Here is a 20,112-nt window from a genome sequence, read left to right as displayed (position 1 = left end):
TTGGGTTGGAAGGGACTTCAAAGCCCATCTAGTTCCAACCCCCTGCCATGGGCAGGGACACCCTCCACTAGCCCAGCTTGCCCAAAGCCCCATCCAACCTGGCCTTCAACACTGCCAGGGAGCCAGGGGCAGCCACAGCTTCTCGGGGCAACCTGTGCCAGGGCCTCAGCACCCTCACAGGGAAGAATTTCTGCCTCACATCTCATCTCCATCTCCCCTCCTGCAGCTTCAGGCCATTCCCCCTTGGCCTGTCCCTCCCTGCCCTTGTCACCAGTCCCTCTCCAGCTTTCCTGGAGCCCCTTTGGGGACTGGAAGGGGCTCTAAGGTCTCCCCGCAGCCTTCTCTTCTCCAGGCTGAACAAGCCCAACTCTCTCAGCCTGTCTCCATAGCAGAGGTGCTCCAGCCCTCGCATCATCTCCGTGGCCTCCTCTGGACTCGCTCCAACAGCTCCATGTCCTTCTTGTGCTGGGGACCCCAGAGCTGGACGCAGTACTGTAGGGGGGGTCTCACGAGAGCGGAGTAGAGGGGCAGAATCCCCTCCCTCAACCTGCTGGTCACGCTGCTGGTGATGCAGCCCAGGACACAGCTGGCTTTCTGGGCTGCAAGTGCACATTGCTGGCTCATGTTGAGCTTCTTGTCCCCCAACACCCCCAAGTCCTTCTCCTCAGGGCTGCTCTCAATTCATTCATCGCCCAGCCTGGAGCTGTGCTTGGGATTGCCCTCACCCATGTGCAGGACCTTGCACTTGGCCTTGTTGAACTTCATGTGGTTCACATGGGCCCACCTCTCCAGCCTGTCCAGGTCCCTCTGGACAGCATCCCTTCCTTCCAGCATGTCGACCGCATCACACAGCTTGGTGTCATCGGCAAACTTGCTGAGGATGCACTCGATCCTACTGTCCATGTCACTGACAAAGGTGTTAAAAAGCGCTGGTCCCAGTACCGACCCCTGAGGAACGCCATTCATTACTGGTCTCCACTTGGACGTAGAGCTGTTGACCACAACTCTTTGAGTGCGACCATGCAGCCAATGCCTTATCCACTGAGTGGTCCATCCATCAAATCCATGTCTCTCCAGTTTAGAGACAAGGATGTCGTGCGGGACAGTGTCAAATGCTTTGCACAAGTCCAGGTAGATGACATCTGTTGCACTTCCTTTAGCCACCAATGCTGTCACCCCATCATAGAAGGCCACCAAATTTGTCAGGCATGATTTGCCCTTAGTGAAGCCACGTTGGCTGTCATCAATCACTTCCTTATCTCCATGTGCCTGAGCACAGTTTCCAGGAGGATCTGCTCCATGGTCTTGCCAGGCACAGAGGTGAGACTGACCGGCCTGTAGCTCCCTGGGTCTTTCTTTTTACCCTGTTTAAAAATGGGGGTTATGTTTCCCCTTTTCCAGTCAGTGGGAACTTCAACAGACTGCCATGGCTTCTCAGATATGATGGAGAGTGGCTTAGTAACTTCATCCGCCAGTTCCCTCAAGACCCTTGAATGCATCTCATCAGGTCCCATGGACTTGTGCACCTTCAGGTTCTTTAGATACTCTTGAATCTGATCTTCTCCTTCAGTGGGTGGTTCTTCATTCTCCCAGTCCCTGCCTTTGCCTTCTGCCACTTGGGTAGTGTGGCTAGAGCCCATGCTGGGGAAGACTGAGGCAAAAAAGTCATTGAGTACCTCAGCCTTCTCCATATCTCAGGTAACCAGGTCTCCTGTTTCCTTCCAGAGAGGGCCCACATTTTCCCTCATCTTCCTTTTATCACTGACATACCTATAGAAGCTTTTCTTGTTGCTTTTCTTGATGTCCCTGGCCAGATTCAATTCTGTCAAGGTTTTAGCTTTCCTAACCTGATCTCTGGCTACTCAGACACTTTCTCTGTATTCCTCCCAGGCCACCTGCCCTTGCTTCCACCCTCTGTAGGCTTCCTTTTTGTGTTTGAGTTTGCCCAGGAGCTCCTTGTTTGTCCATACAGGCCTCCTGGTGTTTTGCCTGACTTCCTCTTTGTTGGGATGCATCACTCCTGAGCTTGGAGAAGGTGATCCCTGAATACTAACTAGCTGTCTTGGGCCCCTCTTCCCTCCAGGGCTTTGTCCCATGGTAGTCTACCAAGCAGGTCCCTGAAGAGGCCAAAGTCTGCTCTCCTGAAGCCCAGGGTAGTGAGCTTGCTGTGCGCCCTCCTTGCTGCCCTGAGAATCCTGATCTCCACAATTTCATGGTCACTTCAGCCAAGGCTGCCCTTGAGCTTCACATTCCCCACCAGCCCCTCCTTGTTGGTGAGAACAAGGTCCAGCATGGCACCTCTCCTCGTTGGCTCCTCTATCATTTGCAGAAGGAAGTTATCATCGATGCAATCCAGGAACCTCCTGGATTACTTATGCCCTGCTGTGTTGTCCCTCCAACAGATAGCGGGGTGGTTGACATCCCCCAGGAGGCCCAGGGCTTGTGAACATGAGGCTGCTCTGCTCCTATCTGTCTATAGAGGACCTCATCCACTCAGTCTTCCTGGAATGTCCCCTGTCCCTGCCCTCCCTTTAATCCTGACCCATAAGCTCTCAGTTGGGTCCTCATTCATCCCCAGGTGGAGCTCCATGCACTCCAGCTAGTCATAGAAATAGAGTACAACACCCTCTCCTTGTCTCACCTGCTTGTCCTTCCTAAAGAGTTAGCACCTTGTTACCCTTTTTAGTCTTTGGCATAAAAGTCAGTCTTAGCTAAAATGCATCCTCATCTGGATGCACAGTGCTGTCTGCAGAGGTTTACATCCTGGATCAGAGCTCCATCACAGACTTCCTAACAAGGCTCTGAGCCAGAAAACTTTTCTTTTTTGCTTTTCCCCCATATTTTCTCAAGAGAAAAAAGATCATTCTTTACTACGTGCTATACATCAACAAGGGCCCTTGCACTGCTTTAATATGTGGTGTATAATACTGAATTTCACTTCTGATACTTTCACTGAACACAGGTAGCAAGGACACAGCATCAGAGCATGAGATTTTTAATAATCCATAATCCAAAACACCATAAATATAAAACTTTTCCATAAGTCCCTCTTTACACTTGATAGGGTCAATCACAGACCCCTGTCTACTAAACATTATTTTTTCAGAGAAGCTGGACCCAATCTTTCATGTTGTAGAAGATTATTTTGCCCTATCTCTGTCCCATACAAAATGCCCAGCATTCTTTTACATGAAGCCCTGGCTCCATTACGGTCAGAGATAAAACTCTGCTTCGCTTAAATGACTTCAAATTTTCATTCTCTAAGCTATGTCCATTGGATAACAATGCAGTCCTACCCTGGAGAAATAAAAAAAAAAAAAAAAGAAAAAAAGGAATGAGACTCAAAGCACTTACTTCTAATGCCGTCAACTTCTTTAATTTCATTCCAGGTGTCTTCAATGCCTTTTTCTCCTTTACGCATGGAAGTAACAATGCCTACAGGAAGCCCCTGGTTCCTGAGTGCACTCGCTAACTTGTTAGCTGTGTCAATCCAAATATCCTCATTGGAAGCAATGATGCCAACATGAGCCCAGTTAAAATATTTCATTACTGTAAACAAAACTTGCGTTGGAGAGGGCAGGGTCCTTGCAAATGTAGAGTGGTAGATGGTGGAATCCAGTTTATAATTGATGCACATCCATGAGAAGATGGCTTTATTCCAGTTTTCCCCTAAAAGTGTAGCCACCTCACAGAAACCAGGGTTCAGAGGGCCTATGAAAGCTGAGGAAAGCTTTCCAAAGTCAATGAATCTAACCAGAGCTCTCGATGTCTCACATTCTTCTTGCAGGACCACATAATCCAGCCTGTGTCCAAGATTTAGTGAAGAATCTTTGCTTATTCGTCCCACTGCTAACTTGGCAGCCACATGGGGAAAGGCTTTGGAAAAGAAGGGGTCACAGTTCCAGGGTCCGAGCAGTCCAATTTTAAAAACAGTACAATGTGCTGGAGAGCAAAGTAGGATTATTCCCAACAGCAGCCACCAGACAGCCTGGAAAAATGTCTTGAATGAATTTCCAGTGTTGAACTGATGCAATCTAATGTGCCTTGACAGCACCCAGCACAAGCTGTTAGGACACAGTAGGAGAAATGACATTGTTTTACAGGTGGGTTGATCTGCGCCGAGTTCTTCAGGGAGCCAGGCAGTGCATTATCAGCTGCTGGAAGAAAAGTAGATTACATTTGCCTTCCTGTATACGTATTTGTTCAGTGTGTGTAGATACAGATGAGTCAGCCCAAATTACACAACAGTTCTCAGGGTGCAATTCTATGAGGTGCCAAAACCCTGCACAGACACATGGACAGGCACCACACAAGGCACTGCACCACACGATCATCCAAACAGTGTCAAACTTACCATAGTCCTTAAATGCACGCTAATATAAACATTTTAAAATGCTTTGCAATATTTTCTGAAACCAGGCAGTGAAGAGTGAGTCCGTTTTGTTTGCAGCAGTAAACACAACTTATGGATACACTATGTTTTTACTTCTTTGGAAGGATAATTCCCAAATCACACCAACAGGCATATAAGAAAATAAAAAGGTGAAACGCACTAAGCTAGCAACTTTTGCCAATTTGAAATCCTCGGCGAGTTTTGAATATGAATCAGAGCCCATACAAACATAAATATACACACACATGCACACACTTATATAAACCCATATATACATATACTCAGCAATACATGTGTGCATATGATTTAAAAATTTTTTGAAAAGGTTTTTCAAGGACAAGTCACGGCAAGGTCTCTTAAACCTGGCAAAATGAGAAGTGGATAAACAGGTAATCACAAAATGAGGGAAAAGGAGGATTATGATTTGAATTTAGGTAAAGACCTGTTAAATAACTGTCGGGCAAAAGTTTTGTGTTCACTCTTGGCTTAAAATATTCTTGATTAAAGACTAGGAGCCATAGGGGGTTTTTGGCAATAACAACCTCACCCTTCACAGCCAGGCACAGAAATTGCAAACCCTCGACAGTCTCCCTGCCATCTGCAGTGTCACCCGTGGCTTAGAAAATTTGCTGATCAAGGCAGGTTTGTGCGCTAAAAATAGCAGCCCCCTTGCACCAGCTTACCTGTTCATTACTGGAGAAGTATTTTTATCCTGGATCCTCAGCCACCGAGACATGCAAGGCAGAGCACCGCAATGCAGCGTGATCTATAAATGCACCCACAGGTCCTCTAGCCTGATGGAGAGAGACCTGAAGAAGGAGCCACGTACCAGCAGAGCAGCTTCTCATCGGTGGCAGTGGCTATCCTTGGACATGGGTCCCGCCTCAAGGAGAGGCGATGCATGGTCAGCCTCCACTGCAAGTGCGCTTGGGTGCTCACCTTTTTCGACTTCTTGCTTGCATGGGCTACTCCAACTGGGTAGGTGCTCTGAGATCCTCCACGCCGTGTCAAAAGCTTCCTATGTTCCTTTTGGTGAGGGACATCCTTCTCCTCCAGGGTTTCATGACTTGGGGTACATCCCCCCAAGCCCTTAGTTCCTCGATAAAGGTCTTGCAGAGATCTCAAAGTCTGCCTCACTCTGAACTGCCTCAGTGCAGAGATGTACTCATATCTAACTCAGTAATTGTAGGGATGGCTTCTTAAAGCTCTGCCCTTGGATTAGTGGGATTTAGCTCCTGGGATCTGCCCCTGCAGAACAGCTCCTTAAGTCTCCATGCACGGCAGCAGGGATAGCTCCTCTCCTGCCCTGTAAGCAGCAGAGACAAGAGCTGTTTGAGGTTTGGGGTAAGCAGAATATTTGATTTTGGGCTCTACCATCCTGCTGGTGTGTTACATTCCCCTTTTCCCCATTTCTTCATGTACCCATTATGACACACACATAGATTTTTATAGAATCATAGAATCATAGAATGGTTTGGGTTGGAAGGGACCTCAAAGCCCATCTAGTTCCAACCCCCCTGCCATGGGCAGGGACACCCTCCACTAGACCAGGTTGCCCAAAGACTCATCCAACCTGGTCTTAAACACTTGCGTCAAAATCTTCTTGGTTATCTCTCTGGGTCCTCCAGAGATCTCCCTACAGCTGAACCCTCCAATAACCCTCTCCAAACTCCCAGACACCTTCCTTCCCTAGTGGACCTGGCAATAAAACTATCATCCTGGAAAGACCTCGAATGTCCTCATGCCTGTCCTAGCTAGGAAGCCCTTTGCAATAATTTATCTGAGGTCACAGGACCCATGCTTGTGGTCTAGAGGGAACCATTTATAATTCAACCCTTCAGCAGTATTAACTTCAAATACATCGTATAAATTACACGCGTCTCATTGGTGTGTGTTCAGAAGCAGTTCTCTCTTCAAGACTAATGATTATGGGAAGCCACAAAGTCTTTCAGATGCAGTAGGGAAAGCATTTCTCCATTCATTTAATTCATTTCCTTCCCTTCATTGATTTCCTTGCACGGCCCAGATCCGGGAAGGTTCCTGGACACGTGCTTCATTGAAGACTGGTACAGCTCAAGATGGTTATCAGGAATTACCAAATAGCTTCACATTTGAGAAGTGCCTAAAAGGCACGTTACTGTCAAGTCTAATATGAGAACGGTTCTTTGTATGCTACTAGTGCATTAGGTTTTGACTCTGGGTTTTGATCAAAGCATGAAATTAAATAAAGGTTTTGCAGTTGGAAGTCTGATTTTTTTTTAACGGAATTTAAAAGTTTGATTTATCTGTTTACAAATATACCTACATCTCTATCCATATATCATATGCTCACTGCTGTCTCATTTCTTTCAGTATCAAAAATGGTACCGCACAGTTTAATTTCACTCAGGGTCAGCAGTTTCAAAGTCTCCTGGAGTAACTCCAGTGATTTCTTTCTAGGGGACGTTTATAGCATTAAAATCTCCTGTGTTGAAAAAAATGTGGGTCAGGCACCCAACAGTGAAATATTAAAAAATAATCGACTTGGAGTTCTCTTTATTAGCATAATTACTCTGACCCTTAACAATTAATATTTTTCCATAGCCAAGTGGGTTGAAACCTTTATTGCTTTCTCCTTTTTCTTCCGCTTCTTTTTTGCCAGTGAAAGAAAAGACCCTCCTGCAATCAAGTAATACCAGTGGCAGGAATCTGCCCTCCATAGGAAAAGCTGGTTATCCCAAACAGCTCTGACACGTCTGTCCGTGCTTGGGGTATCCAGGACTGGGGATAATGCTCCTACCCTTCCAAAACAAGCTCAGGTTCTGGCACTGCATGATTTGCCTCAGTAATAAACAAGCAAAGTAAATAATGCAGCTGAGGCAAAAAAATAAATGTTATTGAGGTAATTCATCTGGCTGGAATTAACATTGAAGTTTAAGACTCTGCGTATGCCTCCAAACCTTGCTTTTTTTCTCACATCTTAAGCTCACCATTACCACAACAACCACATCATAGAGTGAAGATTTCTTTGCAACGCTGTGTTATTTGCACGCCATCAGATCGATTCCCAACACTCTTCTGTATTCACTGAAGTGAGCGAGAGATGCACGCATTCATACAGCCACAACATTTCCCATGGGAAGGCTGAGCCACGGCTGTATGGCTTTGCTTTAATTTTTTAGAGCAGAAGAGGGTGCTCTAATCTCTTGGACTGACCTCCCACATCAGCCTGGCCAAACAACCTCCCAGGAGCTGCTGCTGCTCCTGAGCTCTCCAAGCATCCTGGAAATAAAATGCGTTTTGTAATGAATTATACCAGAGGGTACTGCTGAATAAAGCTGATTTCTCTGGAAACCCTCTACAGCCAGCAGAGAGAGACAGGGAAAAAGCTTGGCTCCTGTTCTGACTCTCCCTGCAAAAAAGTCTCATATCTCCACTGATTATAGTGAAAATCGAGGGAGCAGCACAGCAACGCTCGCATTAGCCTTTCTTCACATCCTCCGAGCCTTAATTAAAATCTCCAGCCTTGGAGGATCTACCAGGTTCCCACGTCTATTATTCCAACTGTTAATTACCCTCAACATTAAAAATACCCAGTTAATGTCTAGTGTGTCTGGCTTCAGCTTCCTGCAACTGGCTCTCACTCCGCCTTTGCCTGTGAAACAAAAAACCAGGAAGCACAATAAATATCACCTCCCTGTAGACATTTGCACACCATAATTAGCTCACATCCTAGTCATCCTCTGAGCAAGATAAATAAACAGCTCCTTAAAGCTTTTGCCATAGAGCATACCTTCAGGATTTCATCCTTGCAACGCACTTTTGACATTCATTTTTAATTTTCCTTCTTTTTGCTAAATTGAAAACAGTATCCATTAGTGAGCTTCACTCCTTAATGCTGAATATAGAGGCGATGGCATCTTTTGTCACCTATTTGATTTTTCTCCACTTTAATTCTATAGCACAGGTGAACACAGTTGCAGCATCGCTGTTTTCAAGCCCATCTCTGCTTTCCTTAATGCAAACATCTGCCTTGGAAGTGTGGTATGAATTCGTTGTTCCCAGATGTGTACAAACCTGTCTGGTTTTAGTTTAGTGGATACTTTTTCAAATATGTCCATTTAATGAGAGGTCCAGACCAATGTGCAAGTTTTATGAATAATGATTTTTCTGTTTCTTCCGGATAATGTGATACAGTTATTGAACAGCACTGGAAAAAAATGAGATCCCAGAGACTCCACTAGAACACACTACCAAAGGAGGCTCGTCATCTACTATTTTATTTCAAAATATCAGTTAATCATTTTTTATTTCTTTATGACATGGACACACTGACTATGTAGCACTAATTTTCTCTCTCAGTATCACTTTTCTGTAGGATGACAACTTGTAGGAGTTTAAGAAGACAATGTCGCCACTTGACTTTACATGCCAGACTTGTGACTCGATCACAAAAATTATGTAAAGTCAGACTGACGAGATTTATTATTGCTCCAGCCTCAGTGCCTGGCATTAGTTAACCTCCATCCTTTAATTCTGTACAAGTTCCTCTCCATTTGTCCTTTCCATGACTTTGAGCAAGCTTGCTGTCAACTCAATCTGACATCGGATTCTTGGCCATGTAGCACAGGAAGGGTTTGATGTCCCATGTTTTTGGTGGGGCTGTTTTTTTGGGGGATGGAGTGTCCTGATGTGCCATATTATCCTGTTTTCAAGTTGCAGTCCAGCATGCAGAATCTCTGTTTCTCCAGATTATCTGGTTTGCATCAGAGCAGCTATATGTCAGCCCTGAGGAGTCCTGTAAAGTCAGGTTCAAGTGAGTCTCTTTCTTTCCCCAAATGGCTAGATTTATGTGATTTTCTTGAAAGCTGATTTTGCAGCCTGTGAGATCTGAGGTCTCTGGCATTAGCGTTAATGGAATATATGACGGTGCAGGTAGTTTGGATAGTCAGTATTAGAGCTGGCAAGAAAGAGTCTCATAACACCACATGAGGTATTTATATGTGTATTTATTTAGGCATCATAACCTGAGTGTTTGACAGCCTTGTCTCCAGAAGCTCATTATATAGCAATATATAGAGAAGCACTCCTCTCCCAGGTGACATTTCCAAAACCCTTAGAATCCAGCTATGATTCAACCTAAGAAGTGACTACTGTTCATCATTTTCTTTACATGAGGCTTAGTGAGGCTGGACTTTTAATAAGCAAGTTAAAGATGGGTACTGAAAGAGATGGAGTGTCTCATGTGGTGTTAACTGAAAAAAGTACTTGCCCAATGTGTCTAAAATGTTTTTCTTGAAACATGTCAGATTAAAAAAAAACTTGAGACGTGTTTGGATCTATGTCTGGAGACCTAAGAAATTGCCAGGTGTCTTATCTGGAAATAAAGATATCAAGCAGATCTGTCTCATAGGCAGGGAAGCTGAAAGCAGATGAGTGTTTGATATAAGCTTTGCAACACTGGCCCACACGGAGAAGCCTGGAAACCAGCCACAGCAGCTCAGTGACAATGACAATTTCATTGATGGATTTAACAGAAAACCTGAGGGGAACAGCAAACCCACCAAGCACATGTAGAGTTCAGGAAGCTTATAGTTCCTTGGATATTTAAAAAATAAATGTCTTCATCGCAGTGCGGCCAAAAAAAACCAAAAAGAAAAAAAATATCACACTAAATCTTCTGGCAGACAAAGAATGATGGGTTTTGGCCAACCCTGCTCATGGTGAACGGCAACAAGACTTCCAAATGCGTCAATGGACTTATGAACGGTTGGACGACATTTTGCATGATGACTTACCCTATGCTATGTTGTAAGCTTTCCCACAACCACATAACCTCACTGGAGCATTCATCAGATCCTGCCAGATCTGATAAATGGCATTTTTCCCTAAAATAAAGCTTGAACATGACACTGAGTTGCATTTCCTTTACATCAAGGCTTTACAAACCCCATGGAGGAAATAATCCCAGAACATCTCCTGTCCCACTAGATATATCCCAGCCCATGGCATCTTTAGCAGCTTGAAGAAAACAGCCAGTTTTAGAAACTTATCTAAACATCTGAGCTTTCAAATGTCTGTTGGAGAGACTTTAACTTGGATAGTGAGCCACAGCACAGGCCATACAGTACTGGCGTTTTATCTTCCTCCAGCTCTCACCTTGCCTATCACAATATATACCTTTGTCCCCTATTATCAGGCTACCCAAACATCTAGCCAGTATTTGGCCGTAGAACAGCATCATTGGCATCCTTGAAAAGCTTAGAAACTGAGGACACACAAAGTTTAGCTATCTAGCCTAAGCTGCATAGGAAATGTATGTACTAGACCCAAAGCTTTATGTTCTCTTTAGTGTGGGATGAAACAAGACCCAAGAGGAATGTTGCTTCCTTTGTAACTGTAGACTTCTATCGTGTAGGACTTAGGCCAGCATTTTTAAGGCAAGGTCTCTGCATGACCTGACAGATGTTATGCAGAAGATCACACAGGAACAGAGAAAGAAACCACCCCAGGCTCCAAGCTGCATGTCCATGCAGCCCAAATCACTTCTCTGACCGCATCTGGGCTCCCCAACACCCAACTCCTACTGCATAAGAGCTCTCCTGTCACAACACGTTTTATTAATTTACCAGCAGCATATGCAATAATTTCTTATATCCCCATTTTCTAACACCATTTCATCCATAATGAGGAGTTACAGAAAATAAGCAAACAAACAAACTAATGAATTAATATGGAACATGAGTTAGGTATGAACTTTCCTGGGTAGGTGGAAGTTCTTAGCAGGCAGCAGCCTCCAGCAACCTGATGGCTTCATCTCTCCTGCTTCAGTTAGACACAGACACACACATATTCATATCTATATATCTATATATATACCTACTCTGGGATGCTCTGGCAGTGTCTGGCAGCTGCTTTGCATTGCAGCGTGGCTGGAGAGTCACTGCCTGGCCGCAGTCTGGCTCTGCTGACTCGCTGCAAAGCCCTCTCCCATGGAAAGCCCGTGGTCTGCCCAAGCCTTCCCACTAATCCCCTCTGTGCCCACAGGGTTGGGCAAGTGCCTGCTCAATTTACTGGTAATTAACTGGCCCTATTTCAGACTGGCAGAAAAGCTAATCTGTTAGAATTTCTACTGGCATTTTTTTGAAACTATTTAAAGCCTTTCTGAGGACCATTTATGAAGGAAATATTTTGATTTCACTTCATTTACAGAACCTGCACAAAACTTAATGAGGATCAATGTACCCAGTTTCAGAGCACACCTACTTTTCAGTGCCCTTTAATTGTCAATCATAAAGTCAACCCTTGAGATGACTGTTTCCAAGGGACGTTTTAAACACACGGACTGTTGCAGACAGTTATTTTACAGCGCTGCGCAAACTCAGTTAACCCAGCTAGAGTGACACATCTGTTAACTCTTCAGTAAAGCTCGGACCAGAGATAACAGAGCAAAACACCCCAATGTCTCTTTTGCTTTGCCTCTTGGGAGTATAGAAACAATCGGTCCTAACTGCCACCCAGCCATCAAATAACCAGCAATACCTGCAATTCAACTAAGTACAGAAGGGGGGATAAAAATAAAATAATCAATTGTTATTATCTATCTTCATGCCAACCATGTGATTTTTTTTTTCTTTAAGGAATTATAATTTAATGAAGAAGTTGAGAGAAGCAAGACGAAGGATAAATCACAGTGTAAACATTGTCATATTTCAAACACGGCATCTGCAGGAGTCCCAGACAAGCCCCCAGATATTAATCCCTTCATCTGAAACACGCACATCCAGGCTAACACCTTGCTAAGTCCCCATTATCTGTTGCTGCACAGCATGGTATGCTACAGCAGGGCAAACGCAGCATGCCCTCGGAGAGAGGGAGAGGAAAACCAGATCAAAACTACTGGAGAAAATAAGCACTGACCCAGAAGACAAACAGGCATTTTTCAATAGCAGCAGCCTGCTGTTTCCTGGTACAGATTTTCAGGGTGGCCATCACGAAGGGTCCCTTCCAGAGAGGTGAGAGAAATAAACAGCATGTTCCTCATGGAAAAGGAAATCCTTCAGAGAAATCTAACTTTTAAAGTACATCTGTGGCTGAAGAGCTGGAGCGTTAGGGATCAGCATGGCATCGCTGCAGTTCGTAGAGCAATTTATTTCAGCCAGGATGAACAGAGGAAGAGTCCCAAGAGCTGCAGCTCAGCTCTTCTGGTGCCCATTTAAGTGAATTGATAATATCTTTGTCTCTTTGGGTGTGAAAGTGTCTCTGCTGATTAAAATTCCCTGAAGACCTACATCTCCTAAGCCGATAATGATAAGCCTCTCAGGCTGACTGTGTGTTGCTCTGTTACCTCCAGCGCTGCTGTGGTAGCAGACACGAGACACAGGTACTCATTGCTGGGAGCTCTGCAAGGCAGAAGGGAAATCTTGGATGATCAGAACCACGGGAGAAAAAGGCAAGAGCAACATCCAGCTCTGGGGAAGCAACGAATCTGCTGCCCTAGGAGCCACCCGACTTGCCTATGGCCAGGCCAGGCTGTGTGAATGTGTGCAGGGATCTGTGGAGAGAGCTGCAGGGACATTGATCAGGGGTGGGTCAGGAAAGCCCCTTCCTAAACTGTCCTTGGCTCTGATGGGCTGGTCCTGACTTTCCATGGTTCCAGCTTCACTGGCCTTCACTCCCCATCGGAGACCAAGAAGTCCCATATCTGATCTGAGCCCAAACTCCAACCCTGGCCAGGCCAGTTCTCATTTGACCTTTCAAAGTGATGTCAGAGTGTGTCTGTGAGGCTTGCAGTGCTCATAGGTTGCGGCAAAACAGAGAGGTCTGGTGAGAAACCACTTCCTCAGGTTCTAGGACTGCCTCTTCCTCCGATGATTTAGTATGGGTAAGACAAGGGGGAGGGCAGCTTGCCTTTTCCTACTAGCACTGATGGCTTCATGCTGTGAAAAAGGGACATAGCTGTTGCCTCCTTTCTTCTAGAAGTTTACCTTCTGCAGCTGTCTAAAGCAGACCATGTAGTCTTATACAATGACACAGGAACCTGGATTACCTTTTCCTGTGTTTTAAAGAGCACGAAACACTTCCAAGCCTGCATCTGGATCAGCATCACTGTGAGTGACTGAAATACCAAGTAGATGATGCAGCAGGTGCAGCAAAGACCTGTCATTTCTGCGTCTTCCCTAAGACTGTAGACATATGTGCAAGCCATGTTTTACCCCATATTGAGCAATTTATGCTGTTTTTCCTGAGCACTAGACTGTTTAGATGAGGATCTGCCAAAAGGTTTCATATCTGGCTGATTAGCAGGGAGGATCTCAAGGAGTAGTATAAATACGCCGTCAAGTATTCAGCTGATGGAGTGAAGATGCTCATCCACAGCAGTATCAAACTCTGGTTCTGGTCCTATCCCAACCTCTGAGCATTATCCTTTGAGTGAAAAGGAGCCAAGGAGGACTTCTCCTGGGCCAGGAGGAACCTCAATCCAGTAAAGTACGTAAGGATATGCTTAACTGTAAGAATCAATATTTTACATAATAGCTGGAAAAGGCTCCAGCTGTCTTCCTGGGGTTTTCTGGTGGTTATTCTAGTTTCTGAAAGCTTCTGTGCCATGAGATGCAATAGAGATGGGTATGGGTGCGATGTGAGCAGAATAACTTGCCTGCTCTTCATGGTACATTAAGGCAGGTCCAAAGAGGTGGAGGGTACTCTAGGAGGTGGGAAAACTTGTTTCAGGGTTTTCTGCTTTATCACAGGCTTTTGTAAGACCTCATGCAAATCATTTCACTCACATAGCAAAGATAAGACATGTGGCTGCAAGACTTAAAAGGGGAGATATGAGTCACCCTTGAGCAAACCATCATGTACCAATTAACAGGCTCTTCTTCCCATCCACCTTCTGTGTTTCTTCTTCCTCCTTGTGTTCACCACCTTCTCACCACCATGAGCTGAAAAACACCCACCCAAAATTTCCTAGTCCTGCTGCCATCCTCCAGTGCTGTCTGTTTTGCCAAAGCCCTGACATGGTGGGAGTTAGAGCAAACCCAGTGTGTCTGTGCCTTGCAGAGAAGTGTCCTACATGCTTCTGCAGTTCATGGTCCCCAGCCAGGGGCATGTGACATGTTGGATCTTCCCTTTCATCTCAGCTGGCCTCAAGCAGCACAGCGGGTGACACTGGGGGGCTTATTTCTCTTCTGTCTTCCTTGGTTCTTCAAGGAGAAGATCAAAACAACCTGACATCTGGTTGCACTTTACTGCCGTGCTGGCTTATGTCATGTCTTTCTTCCACAGTCTTTATTTTCTTTATTAATCACCTCTGAGCCAACATAGCTGACACACGCTCTGCTCATGGCCCACGTAGCCCACGAGAGAGCGCTCCCTCGCTGGTAGACTGCACACTTTTCTGACTGGTTAGGCTGGAAAGCAACTCAGCTGAGGTAGCTTGGTCCCTGGGCTGCCCTCTAATCCTCTGCTCACACCCAAATCCCACCAAAGTCAACTCCCTGGGAATCAGACATGATGCATCAGCATCTGGTCTGTCAGAGGGTTGTCTTATTTTTCCAGGAAAGAGATTTCTGCAGGACACAAGCGCTTGCAAGCAAAACAGGAGAGCACGACAAGGGAGGGGGCTTCTATTCTCCCAGCCACACATTTTACCTGGTACAAATGTGATTTGCCAGTTCATCATCTGGACTGAACTGCCACCAGTAGGATTTTGATCCTTAGAGCAAGCTGAAATCAGTGCTGGTAAAATATATTTCATTGTCCTCAGCCTTTCTTTTCATATTTGGGAACCTCCTGTCCAAAAGAGCCTTGGTTGTTCCACTAAGCCACTGAGCACCGTTTGTTTCTCCAATTAAGCAGTGAGCTACTCCGGAGAGAAGAGTGGCGAGCCTCTCTCAGGGCCTCATTTTAATTAAGTTTCCCTCGTGGTGAACGTCTGAGGATGACAGACAGTTCAGAGGACTCCCCAAATGCCAGGCTTATAACCACTCCTGATTTTATGTTATTCTGAGTTTTTTCCTGCTCAGATGATCACTGGTTCTCATCAAGCCATGTCCGTAAGAGTCCTTGCACTAATGAGCAAGTCAGAGCTGCAGCCCCCCACTTACTGCACCCTGCAGCTGCAAAGTAATGCTATAAAAACACTTAATGAAGCATGATGCCTGAAAAACACCCAGCTCATTCCTCCAGGGAACGGGAATGCCCTCAGCCATGATTAAAGTGATGCTGGGACCTGGTGGCTGGGGGGAGGATGGTGTTGCCTGCCTGGTGTGCTGTGTCTCTCGCACATTGCTCTGTGTTGGGTGGCAGTGGAGCCTGTGGATGATCCACCATCCTGATGCATTGAGAGAGGGGAAGAAGGGCTGTCCTCTCCAGAACAGTAGGGCCAAGACATTGCAGATGGCAAGGTGAAGGCCCTGCTTGAAAACTGGGGGAGTTGAGTGGCCCAGCACCCTAGCAGTGGGGCTGGGGGCTGGCCCAAGGAGTGGTCTCTTTAGATGTACAACAGCGGACATTGGTTGAGAAGCTGAGTCCTCAAAAAAAGCCTTGGGCATGGAGTTTGTCCCTCCTTTCCTGATATCCTCTGAAACTTCCTTTCCTCCCAGCACAGCCCTTCAGCTGTAAGAAGTCCCCCTCCCAGCCATGCCTGGTGGCAGATGCATCCCCTGCGGTGGCACTCATGTGGGTTTGAGCCCTCCAGCTGATGCCAGGACATATTTCCATATCCACAGGGTCCCCAAGCTCCCGTGGCAGTTAGTGCTATTGGAGACACCAGGGAGCCTGGAGCTCCATTCAGCTGCACCCCCATATATATAGTGACATATATGATGTCCTCTGGGTCTAACACATCAGTGTGGTGTCAGACATGCCTCACATAAAGTTGCATGCTCTGCTGGAGCTGCAGTGCCCTAGATCATCTCCTTTTTCACTAAATACCCGAGTGTGGTCACACAAATCAGCCCTACCTGGTTGCCTAATGCCCTCAAAGTGTCCCCACCTGGTCTCCTATTAACTGTTCAAAAAAGGCAGGGGTCTCCCATAGGCTGTGTCATACCTATCATCAGCACCATTCAGATGTCTCAGATACTCCAGGGCATCTCAAACTATTCAAGGTGCATGAGTGGCTGATCTGAACCCAGATGTGCTCCTTCCCCTCTTCCAGCCTGTTAAGAGGCAACATCCAGGCCAATGGCTAAGATGCCCAAGTCTCTCGGGAGCTTGGAAGTGCCCTGTGTGCCTGAAAACTGATGGTCAAGTGACACCTCAGCTCAGTGGGAATTAAACAGCACCAGCAAATGACAGCCTCTGCAGACCAGACCAGTGGTCTCCATCCAACTGCCAATGGACAGAAGTCTACATCGTTCGTGATGTAATTGGCACCACAGGAAATGGCTGAGCAGACCGTGGAGATGAGCTAAGGGCTTGTCACTGTTCATTAGTGAGGAGAGGAGGGGGACAACAGGCATTTTATCCCATTACTGGTCCCAGTAGGTAGGAGGGAAAGGAGCTAGGGGGAGGGAGCAAGGGGAGGGAACACTAATCTGCCCACCCAAAGGTTGCCTGCTACTGTTGCTCTGTTTTGCATGCTCCAGCAACGTCAGAGAGCACTGATGAGGAGCGGGACTGGGAAGGGTGGGATGGGAGAGGTCAGAGAAAATACAGAAAACCACCTAGGAGGAGTGTAGTCAACTGCAGTGGACAAGAACGGAGAGGCAAGAAGAGAGCAGACAAGCACAATCTCAAAGGGGAAATCCAGAGAGAGATGGCTCAGCTCTGGATGGTCATCCCTGAGCTGTGGCCACAGCACAGATGGAAGGTGGCAAAGCCTGTGGGATGCACTGGGATGCTCAGCCTGCCATCCTGCCAGGGAGAGTGACCAGCCACAGTCCTCATATCTCAACATAAATACTAAATTCCCAGGACCAGGGGTATAAATGAGAGGTTCTTTCTGCAAATAACAGCTGCGAGCAGCCTGGCTATGTTTCAGGGAGATGACCTTCAGATTTTACCAAAACCACTGTGGAAAAAAAAGAAAGAGGAGGAAAAATGCTGAGTTTTGGATGGCACGGGGCTGAACACTGAGGGAATTAGTTCAATTTTCTGCTCACACAGTGCATTCTCTTGTCCTGTCAAAGCTGAGGGGCCTGTGTGTGCATGATAATTGGTGTTCAGTTACTGCTCTACGACAAGGGGCTGAGATGGGGTAGCTGCTCAGAAAGAGGGGGTTTAAAAGGAAGCTCCCACCGCACCCCAGCTTGAGTGGATGGAAGCCAATGGGAGGGATGTCACCTCAAATTAATCCCCCGGAGATGGTGCCTCCAGATCCAGGTATACACAGGCACGTGGGTACCTGAGCAATCAGGGACGTGGTAAGAGGGATTGCTTTGTATCAGTATTTAACTTTGTGATCTTCCAGAGACCTCCTCTGGCCATGCTTTGCTGATGCTCAGCACTGTACTTAGACTCCCTTTAACTGGTAAAACACCTTACATCTGTGGTTCTCCCTTCTCTCAAGCAGGGAGACACGGGGACGTGTCAGGGTTGGGGTGCTGGTGTCTGGCTCGGTCCTTGCTGTGAGCCAGGGTGTTGAAATGAACGCGCCACTTCAATTAGGTGCTAGAAGAGGGGGATTAAAACCTCCTGCCATGCCTTGTTTCCCCATCTGTAACGTGTAGACAATACCTCCTCAACTCACGGAGGTGTTGCGAAGAAAAATACATGAAAATGGTGAGGCACTCCATTGCTATGGCAACAGGAGCCATTGAATTATGGGTAGATGGAGTCAAGTCGAAACGATAATGGAAATACATTTGTGTCTCCCGCTCGCTGTTTATACATAGGTCTTTATTCATCCAGGAACAGAGCGCAAAATGTAGTTGCTACTCCCTGGCCACAGGGCATGGTCTCCCACAAGGTTTTTATGTATCTTTATCAGCATTCTTTATTTCTGACGTCTTGTAAAATATACACGACTCCTCCAGAGTTTGTTTAGCTGGAACTGGCTTGTAATAAACATCCAGTCAAGGATGGGAGTGCTAACCCCTGTTATTTCATTGTCTGGCAGAAAACCAGACAAATAGAGGAAAAGCAAATAATTCCCCTGAGTGGACATCTGTGCTGATGTTAAAGGAGGTCCCAGCAAGAAATACAGAAAGGGTTATGCTTTGCAGTGAGTTAACTTTTGCAATAGGAGAGAGGACCGTATTAAAGCATCTGTTCTGCACAGAACTTGTCCAGCCCTCACCCCCGGAGCTGAACTCTCCAGCTGGGCGGGCATCTCTGTTCACAGCATCCAACTCTTCACAAGGAAGCCTTGTTCCAGGGCAGAAGACACATTGTTCCAGGGAAATGAACCCCTGACATCAATTCAAGCAGTGACTAAGCAAAGACGAGGCGTAGTGATGAAGGAGGATAAAGTTTATTGCTAGCCAGATTTTGGGTTGCACCATCACACTGTCAAAAAGCTGTGTATTTAAACTAACTTAGCTTAGTTACATTGCTAGTTTAGTTCAGAGGGAGACTGGGAGGGAGGACTGGCTGTATGATGAATGAAGCTAAATGTCTTCAGGAACTGTACAGCCTGGAGCTCAGCAATGTTGGCTCAGACTTCTGTGCTACGTGAATGTGATGAACAAAGCCAAACACATCAGGCTGAGGTCTTCAGGTCTTTTGGGAGACATCAAAGACAGATTGCGGCTCAGGCTTCCCAGCAAAATTGAGGTTTAATTAAGAGCTAGAACATGGCACGGTCTGTATGTAGGAAATATGGGAAGAAGGCACGAACAGAGCTGGAAAAGGTGAGGAGGTGGCTGTCCTGGCATTGCTGTCTTGTTTCCCTTGACAGTCTGTTGCCATAGATAACTGACAGATATACTTTGAGAAGCTGACTTCAACAGTTGGTCTTGATGACTTAAGTCTACTTACCATCCTGAATTAACCTGAACCAATGCCGCAGCATGATGTTTTGGGTGCAAAAGTGTAAGTCATCTTCTGTTGACCATGTCTCTCCAAACTGTGGCATCTTTTAGGGCCTTTGTTAAAGGAAACTCCTTCTCAGTGACGTTGAATTGCTGCAGGCCAATTGCTGCTGTAGGGTTGCAGTGTTACAGATAAGGTGCTGTCCTCAAGGCAGATGGATTGCTAAAGCCACTGCTGCTGTGGAGGTAGGGAGTGATGCCAAGAGCAGCCATCCTGTATAGCAAGGTCCATGTCAGCTCTCACCTACCCAACCCAGTGTCATGTGCTGACAAGGGCAGTCCAGCTCCATGTTTGCTGTCAGCTCCCCATGGGGGGGCAAACACCAGCTTTGAATTCAGCTGTAGAGCAATAAACCACTCTATGTACCTCAGCAGTAGTTGTATGATCTCTTCTGATGGCAAACTGCCCTCAGCTAGCTGGTCAGGGCCGTTTGTCCAAATTTGCTCTAAAGTAATAGATATCAGAATGTGGTACTGTCCTTTTAAGACTCAGCTATGCATCCATATTTTATTGGGTTTGCGTGGCAAGGTTTTGGTAGTGGGGGTAGCTACAGGGGTGGCTTTTCCAAGAAGCTGCTAGAAGCTTCCCCCCATGTCTGATAGAGCCAATGCCAGCCGGCTCCAAGACGGACCCACCGCTGGCCAACACCGAGCCCATCAGCAATGGTGGTAACGCCTCTGGGATAACAGAGTTAAGAAGGCAGATGACGACCACACTAGCAGAATTTGCAGCCAGAGAGAGGAACGACAATATGTGAGAGA

At 46.3% G+C, this 20,112-nt stretch overlaps 1 protein-coding gene across 1 annotated transcript in view; it reads right to left on the bottom strand.

Annotated features, from left to right (window-relative positions):
- GUCY2F (guanylate cyclase 2F, retinal) overlaps positions 1-4,093 on the bottom strand; it is a 49,520-nt gene extending 45,427 nt beyond the window's left edge. Inside the window, exon 1 of the mRNA XM_054826559.1 lies at positions 3,355-4,093. Coding sequence (XP_054682534.1) covers positions 3,355-4,093 — 739 coding nt within the window. The remainder of the gene's footprint in view (positions 1-3,354) is intronic.
- Positions 4,094-20,112: the final 16,019 nt, after the last annotated feature.

This window comes from Grus americana, chromosome 1, assembly GCF_028858705.1.
Source record: "Grus americana isolate bGruAme1 chromosome 1, bGruAme1.mat, whole genome shotgun sequence".
Classification (NCBI taxonomy): Eukaryota; Metazoa; Chordata; class Aves; order Gruiformes; family Gruidae; genus Grus; species Grus americana.
This window is presented reverse-complemented; position numbering and strand designations above follow the sequence as displayed.